This window comes from Cetorhinus maximus, chromosome 21 (genome assembly GCF_964194155.1).
Source record: "Cetorhinus maximus chromosome 21, sCetMax3.hap1.1, whole genome shotgun sequence".
Taxonomy (NCBI): Eukaryota; Metazoa; Chordata; class Chondrichthyes; order Lamniformes; family Cetorhinidae; genus Cetorhinus; species Cetorhinus maximus.
In genome coordinates, this window is record NC_135899.1 from 5380433 (window position 1) to 5396374 (window position 15942).

The following is a 15942-nucleotide window of genomic DNA, read 5'->3' on the forward strand; positions in this document are numbered from 1 at the left end:
GGAAGAAAATCTGCCACCCTTACCCGGTCTGGCCGACGTGTGACTCCAGACCCACAGAAATGTGGTTGACTCTTAACTGCCCTCTTAAATGGCCTGGCAAGCCATTCAGTTCAAGGGTAATTAGGGAAGGGCCAAAATTGCTGGCCTTGCCAGCGATGCCCACATCCCATGACAAAACAAAGAGAAAAGAATGAAAGGAACATTTATGCAGAAGCCCATTAAGATCTTGATTGCTCAGGTATGATGCTGCAATGATTGAATAGCCTAGGAATATTTACTAGGCTCATTCTGTAAAGTAACCATTTGAGCAAGGGGCCAGAGCACAGCTGGCATCCATTATTCTCTATCATTATATGTGGAGGGGCAAACATTAAGAAATCATACATTTTAAACATGATGTTATTTTTCTAAAATAAGAAGTTTATTCTCCCAGATCTTTCTTCATAATTCATTTTTTATACCAAGAGAATATGTTTGTGACCATCCTCTGGCTTGGATCAGCTACATTTGTATTTATTTCTTCAGTATGCTGACTACACATGGAAACAATGCTTCGCTTGTGGTGTTGTTGATAACACGAGCACAGGAGTCAGAATCAGTGGTGGATGTGGCAGGGGCACCCTAGACTAATGATCACGGCTGTACTCACACGGTGGTCACATGCATTGTCTCTTCATTGTGGCTCGTTTGTCAATGGTTGCTCATTAACCTCAGTGGTACAAAGATTTCCATCTCTTCACACTCTGTTGACTTTGAGCCATGTGGCAGTGTGCTTCATGGTGGAGTTCCAGCCCGTGACCCCTTGGGCTAAACTTTCCAGCAGCCAACACCTTTGGTCTCAGACACTGAAACCTTCCCCCTCGTCCCTCCTCCTGTAGGTAGGCAGAAATGGGATGCAGCGAACATGCCCAAATAGGTGCCCATATAAGCATGGCATTGATGCTGGCCATGCCCACCTGCTCCCAGCATCACCCACTCCAACCTTAAGTTTCAGGAGGGTAATGGCCAATCAGGGGGGGAGGGCGTGGAATCTGACAGACAGAGAGGCATGAAGCTTCACAAAGATGTGCACTTGGATGGGTAACAAGGGAGCAGAAGGAACATTGTGTAGCTCTGGCCTTTCACTCTAGTGAATAGGAGGACAGGAGTGAAGGCAGGATGATTTGTCACGGCAACCCCTTCTCTTTAATTAAAAAAAAGGTTATTCATCCCACAAGTGGGGGAGATGCGGTTTATTGAGATGTCAGATTGCCTTTGAAATACACGACTGACGTAAATGTATGTGAGGGAACGCCAGGCTGCCTCACTCCTATGTTGGCTTTCGTGAACCATTGGAAGCGGATGGTGGTGGAGGGGAGCACTGGAATCTCCAGGGTGGTGAACGCTTCTCGGAATTTCTCAGCAATCCCTTATCTTGAAGCAGAGGAAAAATAAAGTAAGGCTGGGAAAAGTCACATCATCAGTCCTGCAGTGGGTTCTGCTCGGGTTTGAGAAATAAATAAACGCCGACAGGTCTCCTGAGCGGCAAAATAGAGGAAGAGAGAGAGAGAGAGAGAGCGACCCACATAAAACAACCCTCAGTGAGACCTCTTCAAGGCGGACTCTGGATTCAGTGAAACACATTTGAAAAGACATCAGCTCTTTCTAAGTCATCCGAAGACTGTATGGGAAGGAACTAGGTTTAGGATAAATTCACTGCAGTAGATGAGGAGTGGGGAGATTATAAAACAGATTTTGATTTTTTTGATATAGAAAAAGCATGGCATGAAGACTCTACAGTGAGAAGCCTCCCCGAGACTTCAGGAGACTGAAGAATCAGATATTGTTGGTTCAAATTGGACAAGTGTCAGGAAGAACCCCCCATTCCCTCCTGGGTGCAGACTCTACACAGTTGAACGGGTCAATCCATTGCCTGCCTCCAGGCGGTCATCAGTCAAAGTGCAGCTAACGCCGAGTTACATATGGATTAGAGTGAAGAGTGAACGGCCTGTGGAACATAGACACCCAGGGGAGAAGGTGCTTCGGGCATTAACTCTTAACCTGAGACCCTGGGTTAAAAAAAGTCATTGCCTGAACTTAAACATTGTGACTTGTTCTTTTTAAAAGAGTGAATTACTCTTCCTGCGAAGACTAGCGCGAAATTCTTGACAGCTCCGCAAAAATGCAAATTCTGGGCGAATAGACTCGTTTCTGGAGGTGAGATCAGCCAAGGAGCAACAGCTAAATACTGCGGGTGCTGGAGATCTGAAATATATATTTTTAAAAACCCAGAAAGTGCTGGAAAAACTCACCCGGTCTGTAGAGAGAGGAGCTGAACTAACGTTTCTCAAGCCTGACATCTTCGTCTATTTGGCTTTAAGAAAGTGAAGATTTTCTTTTTCAAAAAAGCGTTGAGAATCGGGCTTTTTTTGCCTTTCTGAGGTTGAGTTGGGTGCTCAGTGGGACACCTGAGAGGGGAATTTGATTTGGTTGCTGTACCCAGGACATATTGCTACAACCAAAGAGAAAGGAGGCAGGATGGAGCCTGTCATGCTGGAGATCACTGGCCTCTTCCTCTCTGTGAATGGGTTGATTTGTGTTATCCTGACCTGCACATTGCTCCTGTGGAAGGTGCCCGCTTTCCAAGGGGCCAATATCCTGACCGCCCAGCAGACCATGGAGGGGCTGTGGATGGACTGCATGTGGCAGAGCACGGGCGAGCTGGTCTGCAACACCTTCGACTCCATGCTGATCCTGAGCCAGGAGCTCCAATTGGCGCGGGCACTGACCACCACCGCGGGGGTGCTGGGGGCCTTGGGCATCCTGGTGAGCATCGGCGGGGCTAGCTGGACCAAGCTGGTCAGGAGCGTGCCCTGCAAGGGCCGGCTCATCTCGGCCGCCGGCTTCATCTTCACGGTGACGGGGATTCTGCAGCTCGTCCCGGTGGCGTGTTACGCCAGCAACATAATCAGGGATTTCCACAGCGTATCCATTCCCGATGCTGTCAAGAGGGAGCTGGGGCCATCCTTGTACATTGGCATGGCGGCTGGCGTCCTCTTCATTGCTGCCAGCGGGCTTCTGTGGAGCTCCTGTTACAGATCGAGAACACAGACAACTCCAACACATTACGCTCGTGGGCAAGCAGGCTACAGTGAGAGCCATTATGTGTAGAGAAATGGCACAGAAATTGGGGTACCTTCTAACTGAAGAGTATTGGAGATTAACAGTCAACAGTGTGGAAATTGAGGGATCCTCAATTGTAAAACTGTTGTAATCCTATATTGTCCGCTTAGCTTTTCAGTCATATATGTATATATATATATATATATATAGATAGATAGATAGATAGATATATAAAAGTTTATAATCTGGTTTAAGCTACATAGCAATCAGAATGTCTAATTAAATGCAACTCAGAGATTCAGTACAGCTCACAACTTAGTAAAAAACATATTTAATATAGGCTTCTTAGCAGTAGAGGTTTGAAAGTGCAGGCAGCAGAGTGTCTTTCTGATTTAGCACGCTCAAATAGATTATGTTAAGCAATTTAATTATTAGGCCAAGTCTACCTGCAGAGCACAGGAACTGGGGTAACTCATTCCCAGAACAGGGGCACAGTCTCAAACTAAGAGGCAGGCCATTTAGGATCAAGATGAGGAGGAATTTCTTCACTCAGAGGGTGGTGAATCTTTTGGGATTCTCGGTCCCAGAGGGCTGTGGAGATTCGATCATTGAGCATGTTCAAGACTGAGATTGACAGATTTCAAGATATTAAAGGTATCAAGGGATATGGGGACAGTGCAGGAAAATGGCATTGAGGTAGAAGGTCAGCCAAGGTCTGGTTGGATGGCAGAGCAGGGCTGAATGGCCTATTGCTGCTTCAATGTTCCTATGTTCCTCTGTTCCACCATTCAATGGAATCGTGGTTTATTTGTATCCCCACTCCACATGCCACACCTTGATCCTTAACCTTTTATACCTTGCCTAACAATAAAAACAATCTATCAGCCTCAGTGGCTATTCTGCCTGTAGGGTCTCAACCTAGATTGATGGGGGCAACATAGGAGATCCCAGTGTTAGACTGATGGAACTTCAGACCAAGGCTACACTTTGAGTTTGTAAATGAGGAGATGGTGGTGCAGTGGTAATGTCACTAGATTAGTAATCCAAGAGGCCCAAGCTAATGTTCTGGGGACTTGGGTTCAAATCCCACCATAATTCAATTAATAAATCTGGAATATAAAGCTAGTCTCAGTAATGGTGACCATGAAACTATCATCAATTGTTGCGAACACCCATCTGGTTCACTAATGTTCTTTAGGGAAGGAAATCTGCTGTCCTACATGTGACCCCAGGCCCACAGCAATGGGGTTGACTCTTAACTGCTCTCTGAAATGTCAACTCAGTTCAAGGGCAATTAGGGATGGGCAACAAATGCTGACTTTGCCAGTGCCACCCACATCCCACGAAAGAAAAAATAATCTGGTTTTGGCAAAAGTCTGGAGTGAGATTCCCCAAAGAGAACAATCTCACACTTGGCACTAAATAGAGTAAAATAGTTGGAAGTGGTCATTAACAGTGCTATCAAGCAACACTTGCTTAGCAATAACCTGCTCACTGATGCTCAGTTTGGGTTCTGCCAGGGCCACTCAGCTCCTGACCTCATTACAGCCTTGGTCCAAACAAGGGCAAAAGAGCTGAACTTCAGAGGTGAGGTGAGAGTGATTGCCCTTGTCATCAAGGCCGCATTTGACCGAGTGCGACATCAAGGAGCCCTAGCAAAACTGGAGTCAATGGGAATCAGGGGGAAAACTCCACTGGTTGGAGTCATACCTACCATAAAGGAAGATGGTTGTGGTTGTTGGAGGTCAATCATCTCAGTTCCAGGACATCACTGCAGGAGTTTCCCAGGGTAGTGTCCTTGGCCCAAACATCTTCAGCTGCTTCATCAATGACCTACCTTCCATCATAAGGTCAGAAATGGGGATGTTCACTGATGATTGCACAATGTTCAGCACCATTCGTGACTCATCAGATGAAGCAGTCCGTGTCCAAATGCATCCTGGACAATATCCAGGCTTGGGCTGGCATGTAGCAAGTAACATTCACACCACACAAGAGCCAAGCAATGACCATCTCCAACAAGAGAGAATCTAACCATCGCCCCTTGATGTTCAATGGCATTGCCATCACTGAATCCCCCACTATCAACATCCTGGGGGTTACCATTGACCAGAAACTGACTAGCCATATAAATACTGTGGCTACAAGACCAGGTCAGAGGCTATGAATCATGTGACGAGTAACTCACCTCCTGATTCCCCAAAGCCTGCCCACCATCTACAAGGCACAAGTCAGGAGGGTGATGGAATACTCCCCACTTGCCTGGATGAGTTTAGCTCCAACAACACTCAAGAAGCTTGACACCATTCAGGACAAATCAGCCCGCTTGATTGGCACCCCATCCACAAACATTCACTCCCTCCACCACCAACGCACAGTAGCAGCAGTGTGTACCATCTACAAGATGCACTGCAGCAACTCACCAAGGCTCCTTGGACAGTGTCTTCTAAACCCATGACTGCTATCATCTAGAAGGATGAGAGGAGCAGATAGATGGGAGCACCACCACCTGGAAGTTCCCCTCCAAGTCACTCACCATCCTGACTTGGAAATATATTTGTCGCTGGGTCAAAATCCTGGAACTCCCTCCCTAACAGCACTGTGGGTGTACCTACACCACATGGACTGCAGCGGTTCAAGGAGACAGCTCACCACCACCTCCTCAAGGGCAATTAGGGATGGGCAATAAATGCTGGCCCAGCTAGTGATGCTCAGATCCCATGAATGAATAAAAAAAACCTCCAATGATGCATCAAGCTTGCTTTGCAAAGTCCATGGGGAAGTCTTTTGGATTCCCTTGGATATTATTTTGAGATGCACCTGACATTAACTTAAAGAATTTGAGAGCAGCAACTCTCTCCTCCTACATGCCCACCACCCCCACTCCCCCCACCCCACCCCCACCCCCACCCCCACCCCATGACCACAACAGTCTCCAAACAGGCAGATTGCCCTCTTTACTCCCTGGGTGTTAAGCAACGGTTGTGGGGATCCCAGAAAGGAAATCTGACAGGGAGGATTTCGCAAAGGGACAAACAAATGGATTTTTCTTCCATACATTACTGGCTGATAATACTTCAAGCGTCACGGTCCTGTCTGCCATCTTTCCTTTCCGCGTTCCATTCAGCCAGGCAATACTCAATGCCCAGGTGGTATAGATGGACATTTGTCCCAACATTTTTTTGTAAATAGCCGGGAGAGGACTTTATGCATGTGTGTGCATCCAGGGATGTGCAGAGCTCCCTACTGGGCAGAGCAAGCAGGCACCAGCCTGGAGGCATGCCAGGTGAACATTAAGTTTAAATTGCTTGGGTGGCAGATCCTGGACCAGGGACTCCCAGGTTCACAGCCCTGTCCCCGTCACTAATTCTCCATCGCCACAGGACTTGGCAAATGGAGCCTGGGAGAGGCCTGCGTGACACTTTGTTCAGCATGTGGACCTTGGGGCACTGTCATTGTCCACACAATCTTGAGGGCTGGTGGCCAGATTTCAGTAACATGTCGAATCACAAAGGCCTGGACCGCCTTGCCGCTGCTGCATTCTTCCAGCTCTGCAGCTGGTGAGACGCACAGCCTCCCTTCACCGCTAGCAGAGGAACTGCTACAAAGTTTAACCTGAGGGGTGAAGGCCCAGGTTTTGAGATGATGCAGATTGGATGTGATACTGGAAACTCCTTTCAACAGTCGATACCAGTGACCAATGAACTGTCAGAAAACTTCCCAGTCACAAATCCTTCACTCTTGGTTCCCTGCTCCAAAATGCCTTATTTTGCATCATTTTTCTTTGAATTATTTCCTATCTTATCCCTTTTTTTAAAAAAGGCTCGTTTCCTGCCCTGCTGTGCCACATCTTGCCTGTTCGTCACGCCCAACCCAACCTGGAATCTCTCTGCCCACCCTACCTGGAATGACAACCCCCACCATATCATACCCCCTCTCTCCCTACTTCCACCCACCACCCCCCACCCCACCCCAGGATATCGAACAAGTGGCGAGCGCCCATAACACACCTGCAGGTTGAGTTCTTTTGACTACTTGTTCCTACAATTCCCACCAGTAGAGGTCAGGGAAGCAGCATTGACCAAGGCAGGCAGCAGACCAATCAGTGTTAGGTGAACAAATTGCAATAACTTTTTTTCTAACTGTAGAACGAGCAATATTAGGTTGACTGCCCTTTATAGATTCCTGCTAATTTCCCTTTCCATTGACTTTCATACACAGGAGAGATGTAGATTGGGAAGCAGATCCAAGAGCGATCATTTTACACTCTGTCCGAAACTTAAAATTATCTCCAGCCTCCGTGATTAATGCCCAATTAAAAACCTGATTGCCAAAATAATTGGAATACGCGTGTTCCATTGCATGAACTGACCCACTGAAGAGGCCCTGGATAATTTCCCAGGTTGCTTTTATTCTTTTATTCATTCATGGGATGTGGACATCGCTGACTAGGCTGGCATTTATTGCCCATCCCTAATTGCCCTTGAGAAGGTGGTGGTGAGCTGCCTTCTTGAACCGCTTCAGCCCCTGTGGTGTAGATACACCCACAGTGCTGTTAGGGAGGGAGTTCCAGGATTTTGACCCAGCGACAGTGAAGGAACAGTGATATATTTCCCAGTCAGGATGGTGAGTGACTTGGAAGGGAACTTCCAGGTGGTGGTGTTCCCATGTATCTGCTGCCCTTGTCCTTCTAAATGGTAGAGGTCGTGGGTTTGGGAGGCGCTGTCGATGGAACCTTGGTGAGTTCCTGCAATGCATTTTATATTATAACACACACTGAGGTGAAGGACAACCACAGCTTAGGGGCTACATGACTAAAGACACAGCCACCGATGGTGGAGGGGGGAGGAAGTCCGGGATATACAAGAGGTTAGAATCGGAGGAATTCAGATAGCTCAGAGGGCTGCAGGGCCACAGGAGTTCACACAGGTAAGGAGAGGCCAGGCCTTGGAAGGATTAGAACATAAGGGTAAGCTCACCACACCTTTCCAAGGGCAATTAGGGATGGGCAATAAATGTTTGCCTAGCCAGAAAAGTCCACATTCCAAGAACCAATAATAAATAATAATTTTGTCATGTTGCTTGGCCCAGGGAAAGTGAGGTGGATGGATTTAAAGTCTGGGACTGTAGTCTTCCTTGTGGAGCTATTGGACTTGTAGCTATTCGTTTTCTGAAGCAACGCTTTTGACCCACACTGAACATGGCGGCACATTGGGAGCTCACTGGGAGCTTCTAGGCAAGTCCTCTACTCTCTACACACAGTGATATCTCATGAAGCTTTCCTCCTGACTGTAATTCAGACCAATGTTAGACATGTCCTTTTCGAAAGGGTACATGGAGAGCAGCTGTTTTCCCCATGTGCAGGGCATTACAGATGTCCTGTTGTGATTCTCCACTTCAGCGCCCCCCTGTCTCCCCATCCCCCCCACCCATACACACCGGAGACACGGCAGGAAATGTCTGGGCTGGAGGCTGTGTTCAAGGGGTACTAATGTAGCAGAACGTCCAGGCTGATGCCTCCATGTTATTCGAGGAGCAGCTGTGTTGGGTTTACCTGGCAGTGAAATTGTAAGGTATTCACAAGCCTGGAAGAACTTGAGTGAGAACAGATGACAGGAGTTACACGGATGTGGATGATGAACTATTCCTGTTGGTGATTACTATATACAGATATATATATAGTATATATTACTATATAAATGTCCTGTGGCACGGAACTGAATGATTGGCTCTGCTTTATAAAACATTCCAATTAATTTCTGTATGTGCCACTATTAAAGTGCCTTTTAAAAACGGTATTAAAACGGTATTTTCTCATTTTATTCCTCCTCCTCTCCTGAAGGTGCTCACTCATGTATACGGATATAGGAGCAGGGGTAGGTCATTTACCACTTCAAGCCTGTTCTGTCACCTTTCAATGAGAACATGACTAATATGTGACATAATTCCATAAATCACATTGTCCCACACCCCTTAATACTCATTGATTGTTGTAAAAACCCATCTGGTTCACTAATGTCCTTTAGGGAAGGAAATCTGCCGTCCTTACCCGGTCTGGCCTACAGTTGGCTCCAGACCCACAGCAATGTGGTTGACTGTTAACTGTTCTGTGAATTAAGCTTTCATTTCAAGGGCAGTTAGGGATGGGCTATAAATAAGTCCACATCCCAGGAAAGAAGAAAAAAAATACCTTTAGTTATCAAAAACCTATCAACCTCAGTTTTAAAATTAAGAATTTACCTACCATTATCCATTGTGGAAGAGAGTTCCAAACTTCTGCACCTTTTGCATGTGGAAGTGTTTCCTTACTTCACTTGGAATGATCTGGTTGTAATTTTTAGACCGTGTCCCCCAGTCTTAGGTTCCCCAATCATCGGTAATGTTTCTTTCTGTCAGCCTTATCAGTTCCCCTAGTACCTTAAAAACTTTGATCAAATCAGAATCACAGAATCACACAGTGCAGAAGAGGCCCTTCAGCCCATCGAGTCTGCACCGACACGTGAGAAACACCTGACCTACCTACCTAATCCCACTTACCAGCACTTGGCCCATAGCCTTGAATGTTATGATGGTGCCAAGTGCTCATCCAGGTACTTTATAAAGGATGTGAGGCAACCCGCCTCCACCACCCTGCCAGTCCACAATCTTCGAAATTCCAGGGAATAGAACATAGAGATCTGGAAAGGTCTATCCCTCCTTGTCCCATGAATGAGCCAAGTTTACCAGGCAATTATCGAGAGTGCCCTGGAATACCAAGGACCAGTCTGGCTCAGGTACCCTCAAAGATACTTCATTCCAAAAATACTTAGCTCCCACTGTCCCAACGTGAAGGATAATCGCACTGAGCAGTGTGAGGTTGAGTCCTTGTTTAGCATTCCAGATATCAGCAGCATCTCAAGAGCAGCAGCGTAAGCAGTGAAGGAGTTTGAGGATGGAATTTGAGAGCAAGGGGCGCTGATGGCCATCGGCATGGATGCCACCAGTGGGGAAGATGCACAACAGAAAGATGGTCCATCCCATTCTGGCATCCTGACCAACCGACTGAGTCGCAGCTAACAATTTACCTGGCTTTAACTCAAACAATGCCAACCAGCACACTGCGTGAACATCTGGGAGATATCTGCATCCCATCCTATCATCTTTGTGGGCTGGGAGGGGGTGAGATTAACACGGCACCAAGGTCAAATGGCAATGAGAAATTGAAACCTACCTGATCATTTCAGTCCAATTTTTCAATCCAATGTCTTTGGGAGGCAAGCGGTAGATTTTTAGGCCTGAATTTCATGCTTTGTGTGTGCACGAAATCGGCAGGCCCGGAAGCCGATGTAGAATCCGCTCCCAGGTGAGGTCACGTTTCCAACACGATTTTGCGCTGGGTGGCCAATTAAGGCCCGCCCTGGGTGAAACACGTCCTTCCGCTGGTCGGAAGGGCCAGGCGGGGTGGGAGCCTGTTAGGCACCAGGTCCAATAGCAGCCTGGCGGGGGATTGAAAAGCAGCAGAGGCAGATCCCTGAAGGCTGCCAGGGGACACAGAAGGAGCTGTCGAGTTCGAGGAAGAAAAATTTCTTTAGAATAGCAATGGCATCTGAACCTGCTGGGCACGCCAAGCGGGAGGGCAAGCCCAGTGGGCATTCGTTCCCCCCCACTGTGGTTCTTGGATGAGTGCCTGGGTATCCTTGTGGAGGAGGTCAGTGCCAGGTGGGACATCTTCATACCCAGGGATGGCAAGAGGAGGCCACTGCACCTCACCAAGAAGGCATGGGCAGAGGTGGCAGCCCAGGTCAGCAGCCATGATGTTGTGCGGCGCACGTGGGTGCAGTGCCGCAAAAGGATCTATGATCTGCTGCACTCAGCAAGGGTGAGTACCGAGTTGGCATGGATCTGCGTGGAGGAGTGTTAACGGCTGCCCCAACTCCATGGTGCTCGGGGATGTACGAGTCTGGGTGCCAACTTTCACTGACATTGGCACCAGCCAAAGTGGTGAGCTCTGGCTGCTTGGCCTGATTGCCTTGCGGGTTGAGGGCCATGGCTCGAATGTGCCCTGCAAGTTTCCCCTCAGCTGGGGTTGGCCAGGCTGCAATGGCGCTGCAGGCAGAGAGTGGACGAGTCAAAGCCCCTCTTTCCTTTCCGGAGAAGAGAAGCCATAACACCATCGAGGGGTCAAGGACAGGCGGAGGCCCCCCCAAGCCTGATAACGAGGTACAGGATGGATGCCCTGGTGATGGAGTGCCGATTCCCAGCTCAGTCCACTGGCCGTGGAGAGGCAGGGGTCTCTGATGCAGGTAATAGTACAGTGAACAGATGTGAGAGTGTCGGAGTGTGTAAGCATTGTTGTGTTGATTCATCTGTAATGGAAACCTCAAACCTCCAGTCCTCATTGTTCATTGAAAGATGAAGGAACCATAATGCAGATCTCCATTGTCTCACCAGCCTGCCTGGCATGCACAGTGGAGTGTGCGATGATGGATACTGCTGCCATGTTGTATTCCTCCCCTAGAATCGCCACCCAGCAAACGATAGCAGGATCCCGAGGAGCCAGGCTTGACACCAGAGGCCCAGTGCCCGTCAAACGCACCAGCGTCACACCCCCTCTCTGAACCAGGCGCCAGCGCAGATACCAGCACCTCGGCCGTCATTAGATTGTTGGCTACAATGTCTGTGCACAGTGGAGAGGGCACGGCACACTGGCATGAGGAGCTTGTGGAGGCAGAGAGTACCCAGTGTGCTGGCAGTCGGAGGACTGCTGAGGACCAAGACCATGCTGAGTCCGGGGCAGATGATGAGCTTCTGGAGTCGTCCATTAGGCGGCAGATGCTGGATGTCCAGCGGGATGCACGGGAGGATCTGGTGGAGATCCAAGAGAGCCTGCATGCCATGGTCTCCGTCAGGGAGGAGTCCGTGCAGAGCACTGCGTTGACCCTCAGCACCGAGCACACTACTTTCTTCATTGAGAGAGTGGCGTCCCTCATGGAGAGGCAGCTCCAGGAACAGAATCAGGGGTTCCTGGGGTTGCACTCGGACCTGTAAACCCTCACACAGGCACTGACCTCAGGTGGTCACTGCCAGTGTGAGAGATGGATGAGGCATCTAGTATCTCTGCCAGGTCCATCAATGGCGAGAAGGGAGGGCCAGACTGACCTCACGTTGGCGGACGAGCTTCATGTTGTCTCTGCGGGCTCCCCTCAGGACACTCTGGATGGCGGCACCAACTCCTCCGCTCCTCTGCCAGTGACTGCCATCTGATGAGGCGCAACGACTGAGGAGTGCCCAGCCATGGAACTGGACCCACCCTCAGAGGCAGTGGCCACACAGGGTCTGCCAGCCAGGGGACGGCCGCCAAGGTCACCAGGGCCATCATGACACCCGGGTCAGCAGGCGGCCTCCGATGCCACTGCCAGTGAGGGGAGTGGGGAGGGGGGCGGGGGGGTGGGGGGGAGGGCACCAAGGGACTTTTCATGGGTGATCTTCTGTTCTGCCATTATTTGTTAAGTTGTTTACCGGTGTGACTGTTATAATGTTATGTTCATTGTCTGCAGAGCATATAAGTTTTGCTTTTGTGTTAATGGCCTGAGTATGCTTCACTTGTTTTACAGGTGCAGGGCACGCCAGTATCTCAGTTGGACGTGAGGGGCTCTAAACTTTATTGCACAGGAACTGAGTGGACTTTGAGTTGAATGGAATGGCTCATTACAAACATTGGGTAAGGCGGCAGTGCCCCTGGCAGTCTCACTGAGGCAGCGTTGGATCAAGGCCTCCCTGGTGTTCCTGCCTCCCTGAAGGATCCAGAGGTCTGCCTCCACACCCTCACCGTGCTCCTCACTGGGCTCCTCTTTTGACTCACCACTGGATTAATCCTCTGTGGCCTGTGGAGCTGCCTCCAGATCCTCTTCCTCCAGTGGGTCCCCCCCTTGCCAGAGACAGATTGTGGTGAGCACAGCATGCAACCACGATCAGTGACACCTATTCTGTGGGGTATTGTAGTGCACCCCCTGAGCGGACCAGGCATCTGAATCTCACCGTCAGAGGACCTATGGTCCTCTCAATCATCCCCCTTATGGAGGCATGGCTCCTATTATAACGCTGCTCTGCCTCTGTTCTTGGGTGGCGGAGAGGTGTCATGAGCCACCTTTTCAAGGGATAGCCCTTGTCACCCAGCAGCCATCCATCCAGTCGAGCTGGAGCAGTGAACAGTCTTGGCACTTGTGAGTGACAGAGGATGCATGCATCATGGGAGCTCCCAGGATACCTTGCACAGACTTGCAGAACCTGTGCCTTGTGGCCACAAACTATCTGCACGTTCATGGAGTGGGATCCTTTCATGTTGACAAAGGCACCCGGCTCACCCACTGACGCCTTGATGGCCACATGTGTGCAATCGATGGCACCCTGGATGCGGGCGAACCCAGCAATCGCTGCAAAGCCTCTGGCCCGCTCAGCCTGGCTGGCCTCATCCATCCGGTAATGAATAAGTGTCATGACCCACCTGAACAGAGCGTCAGTCACCAGCTTGGCGCAACTGTGGGCAGCAAATTGGGGCACTCCAGAGCCCTCACTGAGCCCTGGAAAGAGCCGGAAGCATTGCAGTTGAGGGCCACTGTGACCTTCAGAGCCACTGGCATGGGGTGTCCACCCACACGCTTGGAGGTGATCTCAGGCCCAATCATATGACAAATGGAGATCACAGTCTCCCTGGAGAGGCGGAGTCTCCTTCGGCATTGCACCTCTGGCCTGTTGAGGTAGCTGCATTGCTGCCTGTACACTCTGGCAGCAGGATAGTGGCGTCTTCTGCGCTCCTTCTGCCTTGGACTCCCTGCTAGCCCTGTTCCCCCTGTGCCTGCACCCCCTCTCCCACAGGTTGCTCCCTTGGGCATTGCCTATGGACATCTGGCCTCCTCTCCTTTCTGACCCTTTCTTCCTCCTCAGAGGAGGTGCCACCAGTGAAGAGTACAATCCTCATTGCCAGGGTGACCGAAGGCTGTCTGGTGACAGCAAGGGTCCAAACGGTATAAATCCTCCAGGTATAAATCCGACTCCTGTGCATGCCCGTCTTCACATTGAGGACACCCTCCATCGTGTTGGGTGGCACTACCACCATGCTAAATGGGATAGATTTTGAACAGATCTAGCAACTCAAGCCTGGGCATCCATGAGGTGCTGTGGGCCATCAGCAGCAGAATTGTACTCAACCACAATCTATAACCTCATGACCCGGCATAACCCCCACTCTACCATTACCACCAAGCCACGGGATCAACTCTGGTTTAATGAAGAATGCAGGAGGGCGTGCCAGGAGCAGCACTAGGCATATCTAAAGAGATGTCAACCTAGTGAAGCTGTAACAAAGGACTACTTGCATGGCAAACGACATAAGCAGCAAGTGATAGACAGAGCTAAGCGATCCCACAACCAACAGATCAGATCTAAGCTCTGCAGTCCTGCCACATCCAGTCGTGAATGGTGGTGGACAATTAAACAACTCACTGGAGGAAGAGCTCCACAAACATCCCCATCCTCAATGATGGAGGAGCCCAGCACATAAATGCAAAAGGAAAGGCTGAAGCATTTGCTACAATTTTCAGTGTAAAGAACCTATTTTTTATTTTTCTTGGACTGTGGCCTTAAAATTGGACAAGTCTGCACAATGACTGTGCGGTGGTCACTCCTACCGATACTGTCATGGACAGATGCATCTGCGGCAGGCAGGTTGGTGAGGATGAGGTCAAGTATGTTTTTCCCTCTTGTTGGTTCCCTCACCACCTGCCGCAGACCCAGCCCAGCAGCTAAATCATTTAGGTTCGGCCAGTTCGGGCAGCAGTGGTGTTACCGAGCCACTCTTGGTGATGGACATTGAAGTCCCCCACCCAGAGTACATTCTGCACTCTTGCCACCCTCAGTGTTTCCTCCAAGTGATGTTCAACATGGAGGAGCACTGATTCATCAGCTGAGGGAAGGTGGTATGTGGCAACCAGCAGGAGGTTTCCTTGCCCATGTTTGACCTGATGCCATGAGACTTCATGGGGCCCAGAGTTGATGACGAGGACTCCCAGGACCTGTTATATAACCACAAGTAGCTGCCACAATGAATTTTAACTACAATATAAACCACAAGCACATAACACTCTCTGCTAACACACCTTGTTAGCACCATGTCTGGTTCTTCCACAGTGGGGAAGAAAACTGCAGGAACAGAGAAAGAGGAGCCCCTCCTTCAGATGGTGACCTGTGTGCTTTATCCTGTAACCTTTACTGCTCAATTACAAAGATTTCTCTTCAGGCTTATTTCATGGTTTCTTTTTTCCTACTCAGTGCAATGATTGACAATACACCGACCTACACCTTCAGCAACATCACAACTATTCTCACTGTAACACATCCTGCACCATATCATCAACACCACATGCATTAGGATTAGTCATTATTGGTTAACATATTGGGGCTAGGATTACAAGATTATATTGTCCGCTCTTTTGTCTCAAGACGAATCCTTTTCCAGTTCATGTTTTATCTGTCGCCGACAGGACATAGAATGGGCTCATGAATTGTTCCTTTAAGAACTGTCTTCTGGTTTGACACTGACCTTCTTTGACAAGGAAGACATTAAGGGAAGTAGACTTTGGTGTTACGGTTGCTCTGGTTACATTCAGTCATCAGACAGAACTGTCATCAGTCATCAGAATAAACTGATACCAGGTCCAAGTGATCACCTGATTCAGTTGGGATGTCTCCACTCATTGCTGCTTTTCACCTTCACCAAAATGTCCATTTCAGACAGAGGTACTCGCACTCCCATTTCCGACTGACAGTGTAACTGATTGTTAGGGGGGAATATAGGGGTACATT

At 49.2% G+C, this 15942-nt stretch overlaps 1 protein-coding gene across 1 annotated transcript; it reads left to right on the forward strand.

Moving 5' to 3' along the window:
* The first annotated feature begins 2517 nt into the window (after positions 1–2517).
* LOC144695319 (claudin-3-like) lies at positions 2518–3280 on the forward strand. Its single transcript, XM_078566222.1, has one exon. It carries the CDS (start codon positions 2518–2520, stop codon positions 3148–3150), a length of 633 nt encoding a protein of 210 aa, XP_078422348.1. The 3' UTR covers positions 3151–3280.
* The last annotated feature ends 12662 nt before the right edge of the window (positions 3281–15942 follow it).

What these genes read in the sequence shown, in the direction of transcription:
- LOC144695319 (XM_078566222.1), top strand. Translation starts at nt 2,518, where the DNA reads ATGGAGCCTGTCATGCTGGAGATCACTGGCCTCTTCCTCTCTGTGAAT.